The sequence below is a fragment of the Dipteris shenzhenensis genome, chromosome 25, assembly GCF_047967505.1.
Source record: "Dipteris shenzhenensis isolate YYH24624 ecotype China chromosome 25, Dip_SZ_1.0, whole genome shotgun sequence".
Taxonomy (NCBI): Eukaryota; Viridiplantae; Streptophyta; class Polypodiopsida; order Gleicheniales; family Dipteridaceae; genus Dipteris; species Dipteris shenzhenensis.
Window position 1 is genome coordinate 23,419,552 of NC_141620.1, and position 23,517 is coordinate 23,443,068.

Consider the following 23,517-nt stretch of genomic DNA (forward strand, 5'->3'; position numbering starts at 1 on the left):
AGTGGCGGGTAGAGTATGATAGAGAGAGAAACCAACCATAGTCTGGTACATGGGGGGATGTGACCTAGGGGGAGAGAGTACACTGCCAATGAGACGAGGGGTTCTGTTAGGGCATAGGGAGTCGCCAAGGGATGAGTGAGTGAACTGGAGTCATGATATGTAGTGGTGCTCTCCGCTTGATCCCCACTACAAGTAAACCATCTATTTATTTGATTCTTGGTGATGCCCATACTTCTTCCTTTTCCCTTGTCCTCGCCTTTGGGTTTCCCCTCGCCTTTCTCCATTTCCCAACAATGAGGGGAAGGTCTAGAGTCCTAGTTGGAGGATGAAGCGGAGGGTTCAAAGTACAGGAATCAACAGTGCTAGGGAGGAGAATATGGACGAATGCGACTGTATTGGGCAGAATTGAAAGGCAATAGGAAGGCAGAGGCAGAGTTGCAATAGCAACACTGAGGAGGCAGAAGCAGGGCTCTTCAAAGAGTGGAAAATGCAGAGAGCGGCAGCGTGGGAAATGCAGAGAACAGCAGCTTCTCAGAAGCAGGCGCTGTTCAGAGGTTGGAGCAGCAGGATCAGGTGGGCAGCCGGGCCCATAGGATGTGATTGAGCAGCAGCTTCAAGGGATCAGCAGCAGGGTCGATGGAGAAGCAAGGAGGTGGCATGATGGATAGGCACAGGGTGATCCAGGGAGTGTATGCATGGAGGGGAATGCAGGAAGTAGAGGGGGGGTGGAGGAAAGCAAGGCAGGGGTGTAGAAAGAAGAGCTGGGAGGGCGAAAACAGGGAAGACAGGTGCACGAGCAATGGTGAAGAAAGGCTTGGGGGCGGAGATCAAGCTGGGTCACAGCAGGGTGGGAGACAGGTCAACAGCCGGATGTGCAGTAGGAGAGCCGCTGGGTGGGAGGGAGGAAAGGTGAGAGGGGGGAGGGAGGGAAGGTGAGAGAGAGAGAGAGAGAGAGAGAGAGAGAGTCGTTGCAAAGGAAAATAATAGAATTTTCATTGGATATCAATGCTTTGAAAACCATTTCCATGATTCAAGTAGCCCAAAAGCCTGCACAACCAAATCTTTGGCATGTACAACTCCAAAGGTGCCAATCACAAGTCAGATAGCCATCACTTTCATTTCATTGTTCTTTCATTCATTATTCGCATGTTTATAGACGAAGCATAATCAACAAAAATGTGCGTTATTGCCTGAGTATCTACCAAACTACTCATTAAAAACATGTGCATTGAACCCCAACTTGTAGTGACCTGCAGCGTAGCAGTTTTAACTATTTCTGGCATCATCTCTAGCCATTTTTTCCCTGCATATACAAGAAACTTGTATTACAATGCACAGTTAAAACGAACTGTGGAATATCCACTTAACACAGGTTTCATGTGTGCCTTAGTTCTTCAAGGTCATACTCTGGTGAAGATTCTTACTAAATTAAAACACCTCTTTCTATTCCGCCTCCACCAGACAAGTAACCTAAAGAAAATAAGCTTAATTGCTATCTATTCATTAGCTTTTCCCCTTGAATCAGGAAGAAGAGCTGTCTGATCCAGAGGAGGATTTTTTATGCCTGGAGTGTAGGGACCTCTTCTGCCTTCTTGATCCCTTGTCCTCCTTTCTTGATCTTCCATGCTTGCTCCTCTCTTTAAGTCTCTTAACCTTCCGCCTGTACTCCTTTTCGCTGTCATTATCACTGTTATGTTTGTTTTTTCTCTTCTTCTTCCCTTCACCTTTGTGCTTGACTAATGGAAACGATGCCAAAATGTCTGGAACTTCATTTGTACCGGCAAGAAATCCTGTGTGAAAACAGTCCAGACTAAGCGATTCGATACTACAGACATTCATTTTAGCCTTAGTATCCAGTTTCAAGCATCGATTTGTTCCCAAAATTGTGGATATGTCCTCACCAATAGCATTGAGTGGAAGTTAATAAACTTCTTCAAATGAAGGTATGCATCAGTCAAACACACTAGTAAGACCAGCTCCATTCAATTGGGAATTTCAACACTGATGCATAAGCAATCAAGTGAACCATACCCCCATATGTCATCACCAATGGCATCGAAGGGAAGTAAGTGAGCTTCGTCAAATGAAGGTATGCATCAGTCAAACACACAAGACCAGAATTTCAACACTGATGCATAAGCCATCGAGTGAACCATACCCCCATATTCATCATATATATCCTCTGGAATAATTTGCTGATTTGGATCATCCATTTTGAAACCACCTCGAGCTGGACTTAACCCTCCTGGTTGCTGCTTCAGCTCCCATTTAAAGGGCTGCAACAGCACATGGCACCTTATAGGTGTGTTGAAACTAATTTGATAAAAGGAACATGGCAATGCTGAAATAACAGGGAAAAGAAAACCTCATTGGAAACTGCATTCATAATCGTTGTCAATGGATCATCTCGTCTCTGACGAGCTTCGTCAGTAGGTGTGATACTATCTCTCAATGGGCATTCCCTGTCACCACTTTGATGGCCAAAAGCTCCACATCGAGCACACTTCACATTCCTGATTGCCACTGCAAATGGTTTGACCCTTGCAGAAGCACCACTTTCCAGCCTGAAAGAATTGTTTTATAAACCCATTCAGCTCCATGGAATTTTTTATTATTTTTCACAAATGCATTTTGCTGTCTTTGAGGTGACATCGCGACCATGAGAACGCAAAATTCTTAACAAGGACATAGCACAACCTTCTAGGTCGATTTGAATCGAAATATGTGCAGAAATTGTGCAACCACTAGACTAGCTGTGATGGGCCTACTGTACTTCATAAATTTCCGAATATCATTTATTAACACTAGCAGAGCTATCATTACACTTTTCTTAAAAAAGTTTCCGACACCATTTTTGCCACGTGGCCCTGGTTCTCTCTCTCTCTCTCTCTCTCTCTCTCTCTCTCTCACGCCTATGCCTACACCATCGTCATCCGCACCTCCATCACTCCACGCTCCATCGCTCCATGCTCACCGGTGGTTAGACTAACCTTGGTCAACTTACTCTAGTTAGTAGGCTAGTTACAGGCTAACTAGACTGTCAGCTAACCAGACTAGAACCAATCAGTCTGGTTAGTGTAACCAGACAGTTACTCACCCAGTTACTCCACACCCCCCCCCCCCCAAAAAAAAGGGTGTCACCTGTCATTTTGTGTCTGTCAGAGACAATCTGTACGTGTCAGAAAACAACAGAAAAATCAGAGAAAATCCTCCTCCATTCCCCTCCACATTCAACCATTCTCCTCCGCCCCAACCTACAGCCCCGACCCACAGCCCCGCCTTCTGCCCCCTCCATTGAGCTCTCCTGCTTCCCGCCTTTTTTCAGCCCCCTGGGGGTACCTCCCGTCGGGGGGGGGGGGCTCATGCTCCCGCTCCTGCACTAAGACCTGCACCGAACACAGGTCAGTCAAACGAAATGGGGAAAGGTGGCAAAGATACGGATAAAGCCGCCAAGAAAGATGACAACAAAGCCAAGAAACAAACACAGCTGAAACTCGAGGATGTTAACACACGCTACAACCGCAGTGGACTCGGAGTTGACAGCAAAGCAAAGGCAGGGTCCACCTCTGCCTCAGCTTTAGTCTCAAGTTTAGTCTCAGCTTCAGCTTCAGCTTCAGTCTCAGCTTCGGTCTCAGGTACATCCTCATCCTCAGCTTCAGCGCCAGCCTCAGCTTCAGCCTCAGCGTCAACTTCAGTTCCAGTTTCAGCTCCACTTCTGTCCACAGCCTCTACAGTTACAGCTACTGGCTTTGATATACCCCTACCCATGGCATCGATTGCTCCACCCTCCCCTAAGATAGAGGGGTTGTCACTGACACCATCTCTCCCTTCTTCTCCCGCTACAGTTCTCTCCAATTATGACACCTACTTTGGAGGGGTCATACACTATTCCGCACTACTACACCTTTTTCTACCCTCTGCCTCTCAGTCAGCCCACGTTCCCACACCCTGCTGGGATCGCCTCCTCCAGGCCACTATCATCTCCATACCGCACCCATCTCACCCAATCATCACCCAGCCTCCAGTCTCATCCTCACACTTTCATGCCATAGTCCTTTCAGTTTCTGCTAGAGCACGGACGAGCTGACCCATCAGAGGCTTGAGAGAGCTTGTTGATGGAGGTTCATAGCATCCGAGAGCGCGACAAGAAGCTGTCACGCTTCACACAAGAGCAAACACAATTCACCCAAGAGCAAGCGCATCTCATACAGGAGCAGTGTCAGGCTCTATCCGAGACCAAGCTGATCTTATTCAAGGGCTCAAACAGGAGATCACGCAGCTCCGACTGAAGGTCACTGCTATATGTACAGTCCCAGGGAGCACCCCAGTTGTGGAAGCACAGATTGCGAGCATGCAATCAGCCATCGAGGAGACATCCAAATGGGTCGACGTAGCCAAACGGGAACCTGCAAGGGTAACCGTTTCGGCTACCCTCCTAGAGCAGCAGCAGAGAGCCAGCAAGGCTCTCAACATCTGAGTACGTGGGATCCCACGCACTAAGGCTACACCGATGGCAAATGCAACGGCCTTCGTGGCCACTACTCTAGGGGCAACTGAGCACAAGATTGAGAAAGCATGGCAGGTTGGGAGAGACCCCAACCAAGAGCAGCCCCTTATCATACCGTTCCATGAAGCCCATGCCCGACTTTCGGCTTTACGTCGTAGGTCAACCTTACGAGACCAGCCAACGATCTCCATGGATGAGGACCTCACTCCACTACAGGTTGAGAGGCGCTTTTTGTTGTAGAAGTGGGACTAGGCCCGCAAGGAGGAAAAGTGGGCAGTAGTACGAGATGGACGACTCCTTACACGCCCCCGTCAGGCACCCACATCTCCTCCCGCATAGGGAGGCGGGGTCTATGAGACTCAGGCATCCGAGACCCTATCATGTACCATCTGGAACTGTAATGGTATCTTATGGTCAGAACCAGGAAACTTCTCGGAATCCTATACACGTCACGACATAGTTATTTATACAGAGACACATCAGAGTCCACAGCGCCCATTACCAGTAGTCAGCGGGTATACGTGGGAGTCTGCCTACAAAGATGAGACGAGGAATATTGGAGGGGTTTGAGGGTCGGGAGGAGTCGCAGTCCTTTACAGATCCACACTTTTGAGGGCTATCTCAGTGGAGCAGAGAGACACACATTCCAGGTTTCTCTAGATCCGGATTCGGCACATGGACAGCCGGGATCTGTTTATTGCAGTTTGCTACTTCCCCCCCGAGACCTCCCGCTTTGCCAGAGATAGTCGAGGGGAGGATGAGACATCCCCATTTGCTGCTCTTTATCAATCCATTGTTGACTCCTCTAGCCGCGGAGAAGTCCTCCTAGTTGGAGACTTCAACGCGAGGACAGGCGCTCGTCAGGCACCACTCCTCGACTTCAGGGATGATTCTACTCTACTGTCAGACATTGACCTTGAGGAGACAGGTATGCTACGAGTTTCGGCTCACAGACGAGGACTGTTCACATCTTATAGGCAGGCCCTATTAGACCTCGACAGGATGCATGATCTCATTATTTATAACGGTCTTGACACATGGCCTGCATCAGGTGGCTTCACGTGCTTTCCACATGGGGGAGGCTTCAGTGTTGTGGACTACATCATGGGATCCCCTGCCTTCACATCTTGCATCACTGACTTTACCGTAGCACCTCTCCCTCCAGGGGCTGATCATACCCATCTTTTCTTTAGCATTTCTACCCCCCGTCGCACAACACTTTCTATCCTATTGAGTTCTTACTCCACCTACCATGATACACGCTTTGATCACAATCACTCACCTACTTACTCTAGCTGTCTGTACATACTTCTCGCATACATTGACTTTATACCCCTATTAGAGGACCGTGCTGTCCTAGTCACCCGCTCACTACACAAGGCTGCTCTTCACGCCTACCCCCACACCACCCGCCCACCACCACCTGGGACCGTACCCTGTAATAGTTGGTACGATGATGAGTGTAAGGCTTTACGCCGTCAGCTTAGATTCGAAACCAAAAGTAGTCTTCCAAGCAAAACTTGAGATGCTACACGAGTACCGTCCACTGGTACGTAGGAAGAAACTTGACTCTGTGCACCGGAACGAGGAGGAGCTACTGAACATTCTGCTCAATAACAACTCTAAGAACTTTTGGCATAGATTTCTACAGGACGGTCCCCCTCACCACTCACTAAGACTCGGGTGTGGTTTGATTATGCACGCACACTCTATGATATCCCAAATCAGCCAGTCTGTCATGTGCACCGATTGGTATCCGACGTGTACTGGGTACACTAGACTAGCTCAGGTAGCCTGGGGAGGCTTAGAGCTAGGCAGGCTTGATTCTCGCGTTGAGTGGCAAGGGTACGAACCAGTTAGAGGTCTTCGCTATTTTTGGCACTTGGGGCCCGAGTCTATATAAGGGGCCCAAAAATTCAGTTCTCAAAGAGCCGATGGGAGCAAGTTTCGTTCCCATGTGCTAGGGGTCTGATCCTGGATTGAGTCGCGGACGCGCGCCTGCATCATAGCGTAGCCCAAGGCCCAGCAATAGATCCCAGGCTTCACAGCACCACCCGGTGGTATGGGACACCAGGCTGGTTTGGATCTGGTTGGGAGTTTGTGCCAGTAGCTCAGCTCGTGGCTCGAAGGGGACATCTCTTGATTCGGGATCACATCCCGTAGATGTCGTGGTTGGGTGGTGAGCAGCCTGCTCAGTTTTCTCACGTTGTGTGTGTTTTTGTGTTTGCTTGCAGATTAGAGGTTTCAGGAGTGCTGGGACGTGTCAGTTGGTATCAGAGCCAACTCCTGAGGTAGGAACTTCTGTTGCGAAAATTTTGGACGATTCTTTCTCCAGGTATGCCCTAATTTTGAAATTCGTGCTCAAGCCCTGCAAGTGTCTGCCGGTTCATCGCTTAAGGGAAGTGGTATTAGATTGGGAAAGAAGGAAGGAGAGAGAGAGAGTGCAGGGTGATTTCATTGCAAGAAGTGACAGGTTGAGAGAGAGGGAGAGAGGTGTAGTTAGGAGCAAGAAGTGGGGTCCAGGTAAAGGCGTCAGAAGGAAGTCAGGAGAGAGTGTAAAGTTGGGGCGAACCAAAGGGGGATCCCGCATGTCGGCTGGCTGCGCAGGGTTGTGATGGCAGGTAGAAGGGGAGCGCAGGAAGGTGCGAAACAGGATAGGGACAGATCGCATTTTGGGTCAGCTGCTTTTCGGGGGGGGCCTGGGGGCTTAAAAAAGCGCTACCCCTCCGTTTTTGGAGGGTGAGCTTTTGGAAAAGCAGGGCTTTACTAAAAGCCTGCTCTCCCGCTATAAGTTCGGCCAAATTGCCTTCTCCCATAGCCTGTAGACTGTGCAGAATTCCAGTCCCTCTACATCTTCACGCCCGGGAGCCAGAATATTGGTACGGCCTGCTACAGCACTTCATACGGACAGCCAGGAGCGGAGTTCCAGGTTCCAGAATCTGAACTGAATCATCAGCTCAGCTCAGCCCCCGCTTACCTTCTTCATCGACCAGCTTTCCCTTCTTCCATCGCCTCCTTCTTGGCCAGCTTCCACTTCGTTTCTACCTCCTAGCTACAAGGCCACCTGCTTGTCTCTCTTCTCTACCCTATCTTCTTTTCAGATCAGATTTCAGTCATGGCTGATTCTGTAGACCCTGAGCTTGCGATGGGAGACCAGGATTTGAACTACCATGCGGATGATGACCACGGTCTCTACGATGATCTGATTACGAAAAAAGCCTTCAGTGAATTCACCACTGCTCTTGATGGAAAGTTTGAGCAAGTTCATACGAATCAAACGGGGTTGACACAGCAACTTCAAGGGATTCAGACTACAGTCACACTTTTGACAAGCACTGTTCAGGCGCTCACGCATGTGGATGCCATGGCTTCAGTGTTAGGTCCGAACATCACTCCAGATCCTTTTCTCGGAGACCAGAAGTCTCGTACCAAGGAGGTTGTTGACACTTGGTTGCACAAATGGCAAGTACACTTTCAGTTTCACCCTTATCCAGATGACAAGAAAATACAGCTTGCAGCCGGGTTTATGTTAGGAAAGGCTTTATTGTGGTGAAAGGAACTCCAACCCAAGCCTGCAACATGGAACGAATTCGAAGGGGTCTTCAAGAAAGAGTTTCTGAAGAAGGAGGAAGATTACGATATCGTAGGCAAGCTTAAAGCCCTCGATATGTCCAAGCTGAATTTGACTTTTGAGGTTTATCTTCATAGATTTCGGGATTTGCAGATCAGAGCTACAAAGATGGATCTAGTGACCTTGTTAGGTTTCTTTGTGGATGGTTTGCCTGACTCGTACAAGTTACAGATCAAGAACAACAAGTGTACCACATTGCAAGAGGCCATGAATTACGCACGTATTTATGATGATACCATGGCCAGTGCAAAGGGAACCACAGTTTCCGACACGGGTGGGAAGAACAAGCGGAAGTTCTTCCAGTCTACCACTGGTACCGGGGAGACGAACTCTATAGACAACGCCTCCAAGAAACATTTGACTCAGGCGAAGAATGGTCGTGCCCGTTTCCTTCGAACCTTGAAGCTAAAGAAGGAAGGACATTGCTTCTTCTGCGAGGAGTCACGCCACACTAAGAATGATTGTCCTAAGCGCAAGAACCAAAAGCAAGCTCCAGGCGGGTCCGGGTACCAAAGCCAAGGGAGCTAATCAAGTTGCGATGACAGGTATTTCTGTAAATGTCATTACCTGCCCACTTTCTTGTAATTGCACTTTTAATACTTCGTTATTTGGTTCCCATGATCTTTTCCGAGTTTATGGAGAAGTTAGGGACCAAAGAGTTCACATTCTCTTTGACCCGGGCAGCTCTCACAACTTTGTTAATTACAAACTTGTGCAGAAGATGGGGCTGTCCACGATACCTAGCGATCACACCTATGAGGTGTAGCTTCCAGCTGGGAAGCAGTTTTGGGATCGCAAGATTGAAGCCCTTTCTATCCCGATTCAAGACTACACAACGGCTCTTACGTGCTATGTCATACACTTGGAGCATGTGGACTTGTTGATCGAAATAGAGTGGTTTAAAACCCATGATATTCAGATTGGATGGAAGGACCATACTCTTTCTTTTTTGGATAAGGACACTCAATTTTGTATTCAGTGTGATAACATTCCCTCTTCTCAGGGACCTATTGTATCTGCGATGCAGCTTCGGAATATAGTAAACACTTCTCATTATGATGTCTATCAGTGTGTTTTGATTCCGATTTCTTCATTTGTTGTCTCTGTTAATAACAAGAATGATTTAAGTATGTTTGAACACCGTGAATTGAGAATGTTGTTAGATGATTTCATGGATGTATTCCCTGCTCAACTGCCAGAAGGTTTACCTCCAGAACAGGCAGTAGACCATCGCATAGAGTTACCAATAAAATCTCGGAACAAATCGTTCATCATTTGCTGGAAGGTGGCAGGAGCATTGGTCAGACCAAAAGGTAATACAAGAAACTCGTAGTGGCCATATCTAGTTCGGAATGCGGTTCTATCTATGTGTTTAGCATAGATACGGATTTGGTGATAACCCGTACGCAAATCAATCTTAGTGAAATACTTCGCTGCGGCCAAACGGTCTATTAGATCATCGGAACGAGATAGAGGGTATCAATTCTTTATTGTCACTTTATTCAATCGTTTTTAATCTATCCACATTCTCCATGTAGAATCTTTCTTCTTTCTTAAGAGAACAGGTGCTCCCCAAGGTGATTTACTTGGGCGAACATAGCCCATATTCAAATAATCCTGTAGCTGTGAAGCTAACTCATCCTCCTCAAGCTCGCTCATCCTATAAGGTGAAACACTAATAGGTTGAGCCCCAAGTGCATAGGACACCTTCGGATTGTCTTAGTTATTCTAAGACAGCATAAGCTCTATGCCAAGATGAGTAAATGTGACTTCTTTATGAAGGAGATCATTTACTTAGGACACAAGATTTCTTCTGAAGGTATTAGCATTGATCTGGATCGTATCCAGAAGGTTTTAGAATGGCCTATCCCTCAGACTGTGAAACAACTTCGTTCTTTCCTAGGATTTACGGTATTTCTACGGAAGTCTGTGCGTGATTATTCACACATCACGGCACCCCTGACAAACATATTGAAAGGTCGTGGACGCAGGTCTACCCAACCGATCTCTTGGAATGATGCATTGAACAAGGCTTTTGAAACCTTGAAGTTAACTATCAAGGAAGCACCCGTTCTTACATTACCCGATCCTACCCGGCCTTATGTTTTAGAGGCCGATGCGAGTCATTTTGCGATCGGGGCAGCTTTATTCCAAGAGCGCAGACCTGTAGCTTTTGAGAGTAAGAAGCTAGACGACACCCAATATCGTTGACCCACACTAGAAAAAGAACTCTATGCAGTAGTGTATGCCCTGAAGGTTTGGAGACACTACTTGTATGGTTCGAAGTTTCTTGTATTGACCGATCATCAGTCAATCAAGTATGAGTGTGATGGGTCTGAATTGAGGGGACGAAAAGCTAGATGGGCAGAATTAATGCAAGATTTTGATTTTAAAATACATTATCACAAGGGTTCGTTGAATAGCGTGGCGGATGCCTTAAGTCGAGTCAAGTTTGTAAATGCTATGTCATTTACGGAAATATCCTCACACCTATTTCAATCCTTGAGAGAGCTTTGCGCAACTGATAGTCATTTCAGTTCTTATTGGCAGAAAGTCCAGGATGGGAGCTCCATGGTTGACCAGGACTCAGGGATTGTGCCACCTACGGTACAGGCGGCGGGAGGTCAGTGGATGATTAGGAACAGCTTGCTGTTCCGAAATGGAAAGATTTGTGTGCCAGATGTTCTGGAACTTCGATCCAAGATTCTCTGGGAGTGTCATGATGCTCCTATACATCGGACTCTGTCTCTTGTGAAGCATACCTTTTATTGGCCTAAGATGCGTGCATTTATTGAAAACTATGTGGTAGGTTGCCGGGTTTGTCAGGTTACTAAGGCAGAACGCCTTAGAAGCGCGGGTTTATTACAACCATTGCAGATTCCACGTAATAAATGGGAAAGTATTTCCATGGATTTTATTACTGGTTTGCCTCGAACGCGCAAGGGTCATGACTCCATTTGGGTCATAGTTGACCGTCTGACAAAAATGGCTAGATTCTTACCTACTAGAACAACTATTTCAGCTGTTCAGCTGGCTCATGAGTTTGTGGACCACTTGTTTAAGCTGTATGGTTTGCCCTCTGACATAGTCAGTGACAGGGACTCGAAGTTTACAAGTAACTTTTGGATACTTGTTTTTGAGAAGTTAGAAACTACTCTAAGTATGAGTTCCTCAGATCATGCACAATCCGATGGCAGTACAGAGAAGGTCAACCAATTGGTTGAAGATATGCTTCGGGCATATGTTTCTAAGAGATAGTCTTCATGGGAAGATTATCTACCTATGATAGAATTTGCTTATAACAGTGCAAAGCATTCGAGCACTGGTTTTAGTCCTTTTATGCTTATGTACGGGTTTCAACCTAAGTCACCAGTTATGGTTGGGTTAAAGGGAATCCAAAATGATGCTACAAAGACCTTCTTGCTAGACATGCAAGAAATGGTGTAATTTGCTAAGGAGTCTATTAGAAATGCCCAAGATCGGGACAGATTTTATGCTAATAGACATCGTTCACCTAGAGAGTTCTCTGAAGGAACGATGGTATATTTGCGAATTCCCAAGGAATCCAAGAGCCTAAGTACTCGTTTGGTTCCGAAGTTATCCCCCAGCTACTGTGGTCCGTTCAAGGTTATTAAAAGAATTGGACTAGTTGCATATCGACTAGAATTGCCTCCTGATGTTAAAGTACATCCAGTCTTTCATGTCAATAGACTGAAAGAAGTATTAGGTGTGGATGATCAACTTGTTTCTCCTCAAGAAATAATCGAAGTTACATATTTGACTTCACACGAACCTGAGTGTATTCTTGAATTTCGTGAAAGACCGATTCGTAATCGAACTATCACGGAATACAAGATCAAGTGGAAGGATCGTGTTGAGGAGGATGCAACATGGGAGACATTACAGAACCTCCAGAGGACATTCCCGGGTTTTTTAGCGAACTCAAGAGTGAGTTGTTAGAGGAGAGAAGTATGTCATGTGCACGGATTGGTATCCGACGTGTACTGGGTACACTAGACTAGCTCAGGTAGCCTGGGGAGGCTTAGAGCTAGGCAAGCTTGATTCTCGGGTTGAGTGGCAAGGGTACGAACCAGTAAGAGGTCTTCGCTATTTTTGGCGCTTGGGGCCCGAGTCTATATAAGGGGCCCATAGGTTCAATTCTCAGAGAGCCAATGGGAGCAAGTTTCGTTCCCATGTGCTAGGTCTAATCCTGGATTGAGTCGCGGACGTGCGCCTGCATCATAGCGTAGCCCGAGGCCCAGCAGCAGATCCCAGGCTTCACAGCACCACCTGGTGGTATGGGACACCAGGCTGGTTTGGATCTAATTGGGAGTTCGTGCCAGTAGCTCAGCTCGTGGCTCGAAGGGGACATCTCCTGATTCGGGATCACATCCCGTAGATGTCGTGGTTGGGTGGTGAGCAACCTGCTCAATTTTCTCACATTGTGTGTGTTCTTGTGTTTGCTTGCAGATCAGAGGTTTCAGGAGTGCTGGGATGTGTCACAGTCCCTAACCTATCACACATGCCATGCCCCACATCCTGCACCCTCTTCACTAGGGGGGGGGTAAAGGATGCCGTAATGAAACTTCATAATGGCCGAGCGAAGGATCATGAGGGACTATGCACTGAGTTCATTGCATATGGGATTTATCTCCTAGCCCCAATCTTAGCAAAGCTATTCAATGAAGCTATTTGCTTGGGGTTTCCACGCACCTGTAACACTATCTCACCCATTCACAAGGCAAGGGATCCCATGAGCCCGGAGAACTACAGGACCATTATGATTGGACATGTCATGTCCAAGATTTATGCATCAGTACTTGATTCTGAGGTCAGCAGATTTGCGGAGTATCAAGGACCAGCTCGCATTTGATGGGGCCCCTGTTGAGGTAGCTTCATCATACACTTATCTTGGGGTCGTCTTTTCTGGACCCATCTTCACTATGAGACCCATGATGCATGCACGTCTGAGCAGAAGATATGCTTCATTGGCTAGACTAGAGAGACAGTGCTTCCGCTCTCACTTTCAGGATCCACGGACCAAAGGGTTGCTTTTTGACTCCTTGGTCCGCCCAACAGGGATGTATGGCAGTCCATGCTCGAGGCCAGACTTGTCGGATATAGAGTGGATCAGGGTGGAGCGGCTAGAGGTTCTCATGTTATCACGGATGATCCGTGGTAAGCCATCCGTTCCTCACCAAATCATTCGGGCAGAGTTTGGGTCATCCCCATTACAGCTAGATGCTGCATTTCAGGTCATCACGTATCTGTACCGAGTCAGGGAGTATGGGGATTACACCTCTGGGTGTAGCAGGATACCATGGCTAGCACTGTCCTCTTCTATGGCACTTGCAGCAGGGGGAGACCACAGGTGCTGGTATGCACGCACAAAGAGATGGTTTGAGGGGCTAGGGCTCCACATGGACAGACTACCTCTATTCCAGTACAGCATGGATGCTCCGTTCTCTCCCCTCCTATCACACGAGGTCAACCAGGTTATCCGTGAGGATCTACCACAGCTACACACATTCCGGACTTAGTTGGGCCCCAGTGATCTTCCACTGAAGCTGGGCTTCTACAGAGATCACTTCTTACATATCACAGCGGAGGGTTTCATTGTTCCACTAGGATACACACAGATTCACCTACCCCACTCGCTGAGGATCTCTTAGGCAGTTCCGAGTCTAGTCACACAGACTTCGTATTGAGAGCTGCAAAGCAAAGCGGTTACCCAAGAAGAGGCACATATGCATACTGTGTGACATGCAGAAGGTTGAGACAGAGGAGCATTTCATCTTCAGGTGTCTTGTTTACTATGAGATCCAAGGGCGTTTCTACTGCCTCTTCAGAGATAGTTATGGGGTTTTGGCCCGTCTCCCCTCCTACCCAGACCAACAGTGTTTGGCTGGTTTCATTCATGAGGTGCTTAGACACCGCGAGAGGATACTCCGAGCACGGAGACAGGAGCAGACTTCTTCCTCAACTGATACCTCTTAGAGCTCTATCACAAAGTTCTTTCAGCCAGATCACATAGACCCCTACGAGACGAGACTTTGACATGACCGTGACCTGGAGCCTATGACCCGACAGCTCAGACAGAGGGTTAACAAACAGATCATACTTGGGGACATCCCCTCCTTGTTTAGGATCGGAGCCCGACCGACGAGGGTCACAATGGCCCTGGTTAGACGCAAAGCTACGATCAGGAGACGTACTAGGACTGCACCCTTGAGGGGCCGACAGCACTCTATTGCTAACCTCATGCCTCCACTGCCTCATCCATCTTGATGTCCTGCTGCTACTAATGATGATGATGTTGATGTGACGATGATGCTGAGATTGATATATAGTTGACTATCGACATGACTATGTTGTACGATCTTGCACTTAGGACTTAGTACTCCCATTTTGCATTTTTTGCATTCTGCATTGGTGTGGATGCTCGTTTAGTAGCTCCACTACCACAACTCATTGTATCAGGTTTTTCACAATCTCATAGACCCATCGGTCTTCCGAGAGAAAACTTTAATAAAATTTCTTTCTTTCACAGAGTTGGGAAAGTCCGATTCGTGATTTCAATTCTGATGGAATTAACGTTTTTTGTCCACGTGTGTTGTCGCTAAGTTGTAAATACTCCAAGTCAAATATAGAGTTGACCTTTTATCTGACCCTAGTTAAAGAGTTCCTTACTTATTTATAACTATGGTCAAAGAGTTCTTTTATATTGGCCAACGCATTGACGTCAATCAAAGACACTTGACTTTGGTGGTCAAGAAGGCCTGACTACGGTTAGGAAGACTTGGTTTAGGCCAAGAGGGTTAACTTAAGTCAACCATGATATTCCAACGTCGGTTAGACAGGATTTGGTTATAATTAAGGCACCTAGACTATTGGTCAAAGTCCCTTAATTATAGTAAAAGAGGATTGACCTTGGTCAACCAGAGAAATTAATGTATGTGTGCATTGGTTTGCTTGGTGGGGACATCCACAAAGACTAGGATTAGTCTAGAGTTTATTTTTGCATGAAAAAGCTGACAGTCAATGGGTGCCATGGTAAATTGTTGCAGGTATCAAGAGGGGTAAAAATGCCCTATCCTTATGGAGCTAAGGGAGAACTTCACCAAAGCGATTGACCATGGGTGTTGGAAGGCCCCAGAGAGACCCAACTTCTAGCATGAGTTTAGTTAGTAGCTGGAAAGCTGACATGTGGCACTTGCCAAGAATGGAGAGCTCATCTCTCCCATCTAATCTTAATTTTCACGTTTTGTAAGCGAGCCTTCAGGCTGCAATTATGTACAGTGAATTTTATATTGTGAATAAAGAAACCTTCCGGGGGGTCCAGCTCAAGTTGATTCGGTTGAGGGAGGGTATGTTAGCAATTGGCATGGTAAGCCTTCATGGGAGATAGTTGCTGGTAGGGTTGATTTGATTGGCCCATGCAGGCCTCAAAGGTACTATTGGGCAAGGCCTTTCATGGAGGACACTTAGCAGTCGAGTCTACGTGGTATTGCATGGCGTTTCCATTGGCAGTGACCATTCACGGCTTCTGGCTCCTACATCTACGCGTGAGCACGAGTTTGGGCTTCCTTAATTATGAGCCTAGTTCTCGATATCAGCAAGCTCTTCCAAATCCAACCTTGACATGGAGCCGTGAAGCGACAAACAAACTATCCACTTCCTAACACAATGATCGTAAAACTCACAAATCTAGCACTAGCAAATATTCATCCATATAAACAGATGAATCATTTATGTTTTCATCTTAAATATTTAAAGCAATGCATGCAGTAAGACTACAGTAGACTAGAGTCCTGGCCAAAATTAAAAGGTACATAAATGGACATTTGATATCTGTACCTTAATGAGAAAGGGGACACAGGTCTATTGTATATTGGATAGTTTATTCAATTCTTTCCATGACTTTATTTTAGCTTCTCAAATAGGAATGTATGTTCAAATGTGAAACATGAGAGAATATACGAGGACCTGTTGGGATATCTCAAGGTGTATGCCTCAGGCACACCTTATGTTTCTATGTGTGAGTGCTAGAGGCACAGTTAGGTGCCCACAAGCACAGTTAGGTGGTGGAGAGCCACATAGGATGATTGAGTGAATCTAGGAGCAGATTGAGGAGATGATTGTGGAGCTTTGAGGTCATCAGTGATGTCAGTGACCTTGTATGAGGTGCCTACTTAAGGACCTCTTTCTTCTTCATTCTATAAGCAAGTATTCAGAATTTGTGTCAACTCTACTCTTTCCTTTCAGTATTCCAACATGGTATCAGAGCCCTTTGATCCCCCTTGAGCCCATTTCTGCCACATCATCATCTTCTTCTTCATCTTCTTCTTCTCCATTTTCTTCTTTCTTCCCAAAATCTTTGAGAGCTTGGTTCTCCATCTACAAACAGCCATTGCCCAAACCCTCTGAGCTGGAAACTCCTCTAGTATGGACGAACTTCCACCTGCAAGCAATTGAAGAAAAAACGTCTGTGGTGGCTGCCATTCTCCAAAAAGCGAATTTCTTCTGTTGCTCAATACTCCCTGCATACTCCGCCATTGCCTGAGCCCTCTTAGGAGTAGATGGGCGACCTCAAGACGAAGATTTTGAGCCATTTTTCAGGTCATTTGGTTCAGTAACGAGGGAGAAATCGTCAAAACTCAGTTTCAGCCTGTAGCAACTCTCCCGGGCAAAAGTGCACACCATTTCGTCCAACCTCTGTACTAGACCTTCTCTGGTATATGAGCTTTCTTTTGCTTCAGAAAGCCCTCTTTTCCTTGCTTTGAAGAGTGAGCTACAAGCCCTCCAAGTTCAGCTTTTCAGTTTTGACAGTTTTGGATAAGTTTTTGAAGATGATGCTACATAAAATGCTACTCTAGCATTTCTGGTTTTTTGAAGCTTTCAATAACTTCAGTACAAGTGTGGATTCAGTTTTGTTTTGACTTGCTAGACCTGGTTTTGATTGGAAAATGTTTATTTCATCCACTTCTATGAAGCATGTAAGAAGAAGCATCATTGTTTGAAATCTAGTCACTACTATTTGCTACATTAAGTGCTCATATTTTGGAAGTCTTTCAGTTATTTTTGCCTTGTAAGAGAGATAGACACTGCCCAATATCTGGGTTAGACCCTCTCATGGCTACCATATATAATCTTGAGAAGTTCAATGGAAAGGGATTCCATACATGGCAAATGAAAGTAAAATTTGCATTGATGCGGGAGAACTTATGGGGACTTGTCAAACCTACTCCTACAGCTTCTTCTACGGCCTCAAATGCTGGAGAATCTTCAGCTCCGACACGACCGGCAAGGGATCCAGCAAGAGAAGAAAAAGCATATGGTATAATTGCTTTAGCTTTGGGTGATGATTACATACATCATATATCTGACTTGGAGTCTCCATCGGAAGCATGGCAGAAGCTAGATTTGATTTTTGGTGCAAGCTCTCACATATCTAAACTATCACTTAAAATTTCCTTCTTTGAATTAAAGATGGCAAGTGATACTACTTTAGCTGCTCATGTCAACTATATGCGGAGTCTGATGACTCAGTTAGCTTCTATCAACTCTCCTATCACCCCTGATGATGCTATGGCAGTACTACTTAAGAGTATGCCTGAAAGTTTTGATCACATTGTAAGCACTTTGAAGAATCTTCCCAATCCACACCTTGAAGGCATTATCTCAGCTCTCCAAGAAGAAGAAAGACATATGGAGTTAAGGAAAGGCAATGACACTGCTTATGTAATGAAATTCCAGAAGGGCAAGTATTCTCCTTGCAATCACTGTGGAAAAACAAATCACCTTTCAAAGGACTGCTTCAAAGTAAATCCATGCAAGCACTGTGGCAAAAACAACCATAGTGAGAAGTTTTGCAGAAACAAAGCAAAGACAGAAAATGCAAATCTACTTACAGTGGATGAGCCTCCACAAGATGAGGCATCTTTTGAAGATTATGCATTTTAAATCATCTCTATGTATGCTCCAGATCTCTTTTCTTTTTATGTCAAGGTACTCAGCCTGGATAGTCCTCCAAAATGAATGAAAATAAACTATTGTGTTGTGTGTGTTTTGTAAACACCTCTGGTCACCTTATGATGTAGGCCATGTGTATGTTTTGTTCCATGGTACCTCTTGCAGACATTGTGTGCATGTACATGCAAGGGAGATAACCATTGGAAGGTCTACTTGTATCCCTTTCTGTTTACCTTACACCCAAGGGAACCCTTGCTAGCATGAGAACCTAGCCATAGATTTATCCTTGACCACCATGAGATGGCATGAGAAACTATGAGACTAGATGTATCCTTGACATAGCCTGAGGCATTTCCTTGAGGGGGGGTTTGTTGGGATATCTCAAGGTGTATGCCTCAGGCACACCTTATGTTTCTATGTGTGAGTGCTAGAGGCACAGTTAGGTGCCCACAAGCACAGTTAGGTGGTGGAGAGCCACATAGGATGATTGAGTGAATCTAGGAGCAGATTGAGGAGATGATTGTGGAGCTTTGAGGTCATCAGTGATGTCAGTGACCTTGTATGAGGTGCCTACTTAAGGACCTCTTTCTTCTTCATTCTATAAGCAAGTATTCAGAATTTGTGTCAACTCTACTCTTTCCTTTCAGTATTCCAACAGGACCTTGTCGTGTGAACTTTGCAAATGTATTTACTGAGGCAATAACAACATAATGCATTTTTATATACAAAAGTCTCCTAAAGTCCACGATAAAACAATTGCACTCCAGTCTTACCTTGGTGCATTTTTTAGAACTGGGAACTCCTCTTCAGTAGGAACAGTCCTTCCATACAGATCCTTCACGCGTCGCTTCCCCTTCATATCGATTACTTTACTAGAGACAAACACTTTCATAAGCACCATCATAGACTAAGGTTGCAACATAAAAAGAATTTCCACACTCTAAGCCATCAGTGATGGTTGGGTGGTGGTAGAATGCTGAATGTAATAGCTGGTCACACATTTGCGAGGTTAACATAATCACAGAAAGGTACTTGTCGGATGAAGCTGCAGCATCATTGGCATCTACGACTGACTCGCTTCCAAGAGATTTCATCTCGTCCGCAATTTCTGCAGCCCGTGCACTTTCTGCATTGTAACCTGGTGGGCGCATGTACATGAAGCTCACCGCTTGCATTGCCTCCATCTGCACGCTACTGAGAACATGTGTTAAATCATGGAGAACACACCTTGGTTGGATTGAAAAATACAAATATTGACAGGACAACTGCTGCTAGGGCTGTGTCATAAGATTTTGCAAGCACAAGGCACACCATTTTGTTTATGCAACCTGCAAATGCAAATGAAACCTACCCTCTCCAAGGCATAATGGGACACTCCATGAACAAGCCTCAATGCACCATACCACACAGTAAATGCTCCCAAGGATCACCATGAGGAGAGGCGTTCAGTCCGCACAATATTAGAGAGCTACTCAACATCAGATCTCACACAGATATACCTTTGTAAGACCAGAATATATCCAATCGTACAATTTTTTTTTTTCAAAAAAAAATCGTACAAATTTGATTTTTTGTTATTCTGAAGTCCAAAATTCTACAAAGAAAATAAAAGAGAAAATGAAAGAGAAGAAAAAAGAGGTGACCAAAAAAATTTTGAAAGCAAATGGAAAACATACTTAGCAAGCAAAGCAACACTTATGTCGTCAGCAGTGCCCAAGCATAAGCAGCTATACTGTTAAAGAATAGGCACTGGATAGCAGATCCCCAAGATACAGGACCCCATGCCCTCTTGACCAACTTCACTGAGTAAAAGGAATCCAAGGTGTCCTATATATACAAGTTCATCCGCTGCAATACATATATTTTATTTCTATGGTTTTTTAATCTTTTCTTTCAAGAAATGCCTCTTGCACTCTTGACGATTTCAAGCTCTAATTGATGTGATTCTGCCTTTGTCAATCTCTTGATGATGTATACTATCCCTGAAATTGGCAAAACCAAGGCCTTATAAAAATGTAAGCTGAATTAGCAAGACAGAATGGTGGCATGAAAACATAGGTCAATGCTGATGAATGAATGTAGTTCAAGGCTGCTTATGTAGATCCTCCATGCCCTCCTATATGTGGCTGACGGTGGTGATAAGGAGGGCAGCTGTTCCCAACTATGATGTGGCATTGTGTCTAATGAGTGGCTCTACTACAAGCTGACGTGGTGGTACTTCAGCATAACAGATGCTAATGTCCCCCTCTTGACATCATCCAACAGTAAACCAATCCACAGATTGCGACTATGAAGCTGAGCGCTATACACAAACAGAATTGCAAGGTGGTTGTGTTATTACAGAGTGAAAAATGCTCCAATATATGCAACTTGTTTCTTTCATCCCTGATAGTCTTACAACATAGCCATACAATATATCTAGTTTAAGATTCGATACACAAGCATACAACTTGGGAAATAGCATTTCTAATACACTACTGCATGTGGCATTCCCTCATGCTAAGCTCCTAGCAAGCATCACCTTTGTGCATGGCATGCTACTACACTGCTAAGACATCCACAAAGTCCTCATCCTTGAGCTGTGCATTGCATTGGCACTGCTTGTAGTTCGTCTCGTGCTTGAGCATGTGCAAAGCTCCAATATTACATTCCAAATAGGATGTAAAATGTCATCAAAAGAATTAGTTGACACTAGTCTTTAAAGAGTCCATAGAGTGATGTACTGTAACTCAAACATGTGTGTGAGTTTTGTGTGGGGTTATTTGAAATACAAGGCTTGAACCAATGGTCAAAGGTTGACTTGTTCAAGTCAACGGGTATTGGTTGCAAGATGACCGGATACCCACAAGGCTGACACTTGGTATAAGCATGGCAGTTAGGTACAAATCCTACCGATTACTTATGTGAGTTCTTTCTACAAGCCTTGGCATGATAGAGTCCGCAAAGCTTAAAAGCATGAAATCCGGAGGCAGGTAGAGGAGCTTTTGGATCATGGGCTCATAAGGCCAAGGAGTTCTCCTTTTTGTTGGATATCTCTAAAGATTTATGAAAAGCACATGCAGGTGTTGTATGAATAAAAGATTGTTCCATTTGGATTGAGTAATGCACAAGCAATATTCAACCAAACGATTGTAGGAGAACTCAGCCATATCAGAAGATGATATCATAGTCTTAAGAAAAGAGCACGAAGGGCACTGGGATACACTTCTAAAGCTCTAAGGAAGGAAAAGCTATAGAGTTTTGCAAAGAAGAGTGAATTTTTCCTTCCAGAAATCAGATTTTTGTGCCACGTCACTAAATAGTCTCTAAACAAAGCCAACCCATCCCCACAAGCTCGGTATAGCAATCTAAAGAAAGGTTGTGACCTCCACGGAACTGACTGCAATTGACATTTCCTGCTGCAAAATCATCCCCATCCCTCCTTCAAGTGCCCCCCCTAGTGAATGTTCCCTGGCCGTTTCACCATTGCATGGTCCACTTGTTTGTAGCAAAAGCCAGCCTACAAGACTGCATGTCACCAATTGGTATTTCTCCCAAGAAATAAAGAGTCGTCTTTATCAAATTAACTATGGTCAAAGAAAGTTGAGAATAAGTTTTACAGTTTTTACTTTTGCTTTGCATTGGTAAAAGAGAACAATGGGGAAAGCCCACGAGGGACTAGGATTAGTCCACAAACTAGGAATGCATGCATTACGCTAACCTCTAATGGGTTAAAGTGTTGGAACTTGTCTGTGCAATGTGTAGGACCTAAAAGAGTGCAAAAAGGACCCAAGAGTGGGGAGATGGCAGCTTAGTACAAAAATTATCAAACAAGGCTCGCCAAAAATTAGACATGAATTTGGAGTCCCAGCTGGATGTGATGGTCCTTGCCAACCCGGCAATGGGATACCAATACTTTATGAACAAATGAGCTACATCTTCAGCCCCTGGCCATCTCTTTGTAGGGAATATTTACTAAAGCGACAAATAATAGTAAGACATTGAGTGTTACGCGTACCTGGGGCAGATGCTAGAATGGTCCCACGAAGTCCATACATGTGTCCTAGAAAGGACTGTCGGGTATTGGCAATGGCATAAGCCAGCCAACCACTTTCTTGTGGGAAGCCTTGACCTTTTGGCATATCTGACAATTCTGAACATAGTCGTATACATCCTTTCGCATCTTTGGCTTAGCGCCCTAACTTCTCCAAAGTACCATTGATACCTCTATGACCACCGGTGAGGGTGTCATGGGCTGTTGGAAATAGAGGATAGAATCACTCGCTCCTCACACTCCCGATCGCAGCTCAAGTAACACTCACAAAGAAGGGGAGAGAAAGATAGCAAAACTCAGATATATATTCATCAACAGATGTGGGCAGACAAAAGCTCAAAGATGAGCATACAACCAGCCAAGAGATGCTGGACCACTCCTAGGTCTACTCTCCCTACACACTTGCCAGTGCAAGGCAAGTCTGTGCAGGTGATGAGAAATGAGGGAGTAGTGGAGGCCTTTTAATAGGAGGGCCTGGTGCCCTCAAACTGGCCGACTAGGCCAGTCGGCTGCAGCCTACTGCACCGACCCCTGAAGGGGCCAAAATGGCCGCCCCTAGGTCGGTTTATGGACCAGCCTCCTAGCATATATAAGGCACCATGTGCTGGGCCTTTGGGCTGCTGCTGGCTGGTCCTGGTACTGCTGCAAATGCCCCCGTATGGGCCCATGGTGCTGGCGCAATCCTCCACATAGGGTGCTGTCACAGATCTGGAAGAGATCTGCCTCCAAACAGCCAGGTTCTCTCAGCCCTTATCCCCCTAGAGTCTCTTGCCCCCTTGTCCCCTCGAATCGGGGGCTCACAGGTGGGGTTGTGACATTTCTAACACCCCCTCTCAATGACACAACTGTGGCCGATCCCCATGCGTCGAATGAGGTGCTCCACCTGCTCCCTGGGAAGCGCCTTCGTGAAGACATCCGAGATGTTATCGTCGATCAGGCAGTACATCAACTCTAGGACTTCTTCATCCATGAGTTCACGAACAAAGTGGTAGTGGACCTCGATGTGCTTCGTCCGTGCATGAAACATGCGGTTGTTGGCAATCGCTATGCAACTTTAGTTGTCGCGCATAACCACCGTCGCATCTTCTTGGGCCACATTCATGCCCTCCAAGATCCACTTGAGCCACAATGCTTCACATGCCATTGTACAAGCAGCCCTGTACTCCGTCTCTATAGATGAAAGGGCGACAATAGGTTGTTTCTTACTCAGCCATGGCGTAGCTCTTGATGAGAGTAAGTGTAATCTAATGCATATGCTAGCATCAATTTCCTGCACTCACTCTGCTCTCTCGAACTCTCTCTCATTCCCTCACTCTGCAAACAGCTAGGGCCCAGGACAACATGTCGGGCTGGACCCCCCCCGAAGGTACTTTA

At 45.7% G+C, this 23,517-nt stretch overlaps 1 protein-coding gene across 1 annotated transcript in view; it reads right to left on the reverse strand.

Moving 5' to 3' along the window:
- Positions 1 to 1,175: 1,175 nt before the first annotated feature.
- LOC147885633 (zinc knuckle (CCHC-type) family protein) overlaps positions 1,176 to 23,517 on the reverse strand; it is a 39,170-nt gene continuing 16,828 nt past the window's right edge. The window contains exons 3-7 of the mRNA XM_087396429.1: positions 19,143 to 19,294; positions 18,884 to 18,982; positions 2,366 to 2,564; positions 2,159 to 2,276; positions 1,176 to 1,790 (exon numbers count right to left, since the gene is read on the reverse strand). Of these exons, the coding sequence (XP_087252555.1) occupies positions 1,522 to 1,790; positions 2,159 to 2,276; positions 2,366 to 2,564; positions 18,884 to 18,982; positions 19,143 to 19,294 (837 nt within the window). The 3' untranslated portion in view covers positions 1,176 to 1,521. The remainder of the gene's footprint in view (positions 1,791 to 2,158; positions 2,277 to 2,365; positions 2,565 to 18,883; positions 18,983 to 19,142; positions 19,295 to 23,517) is intronic.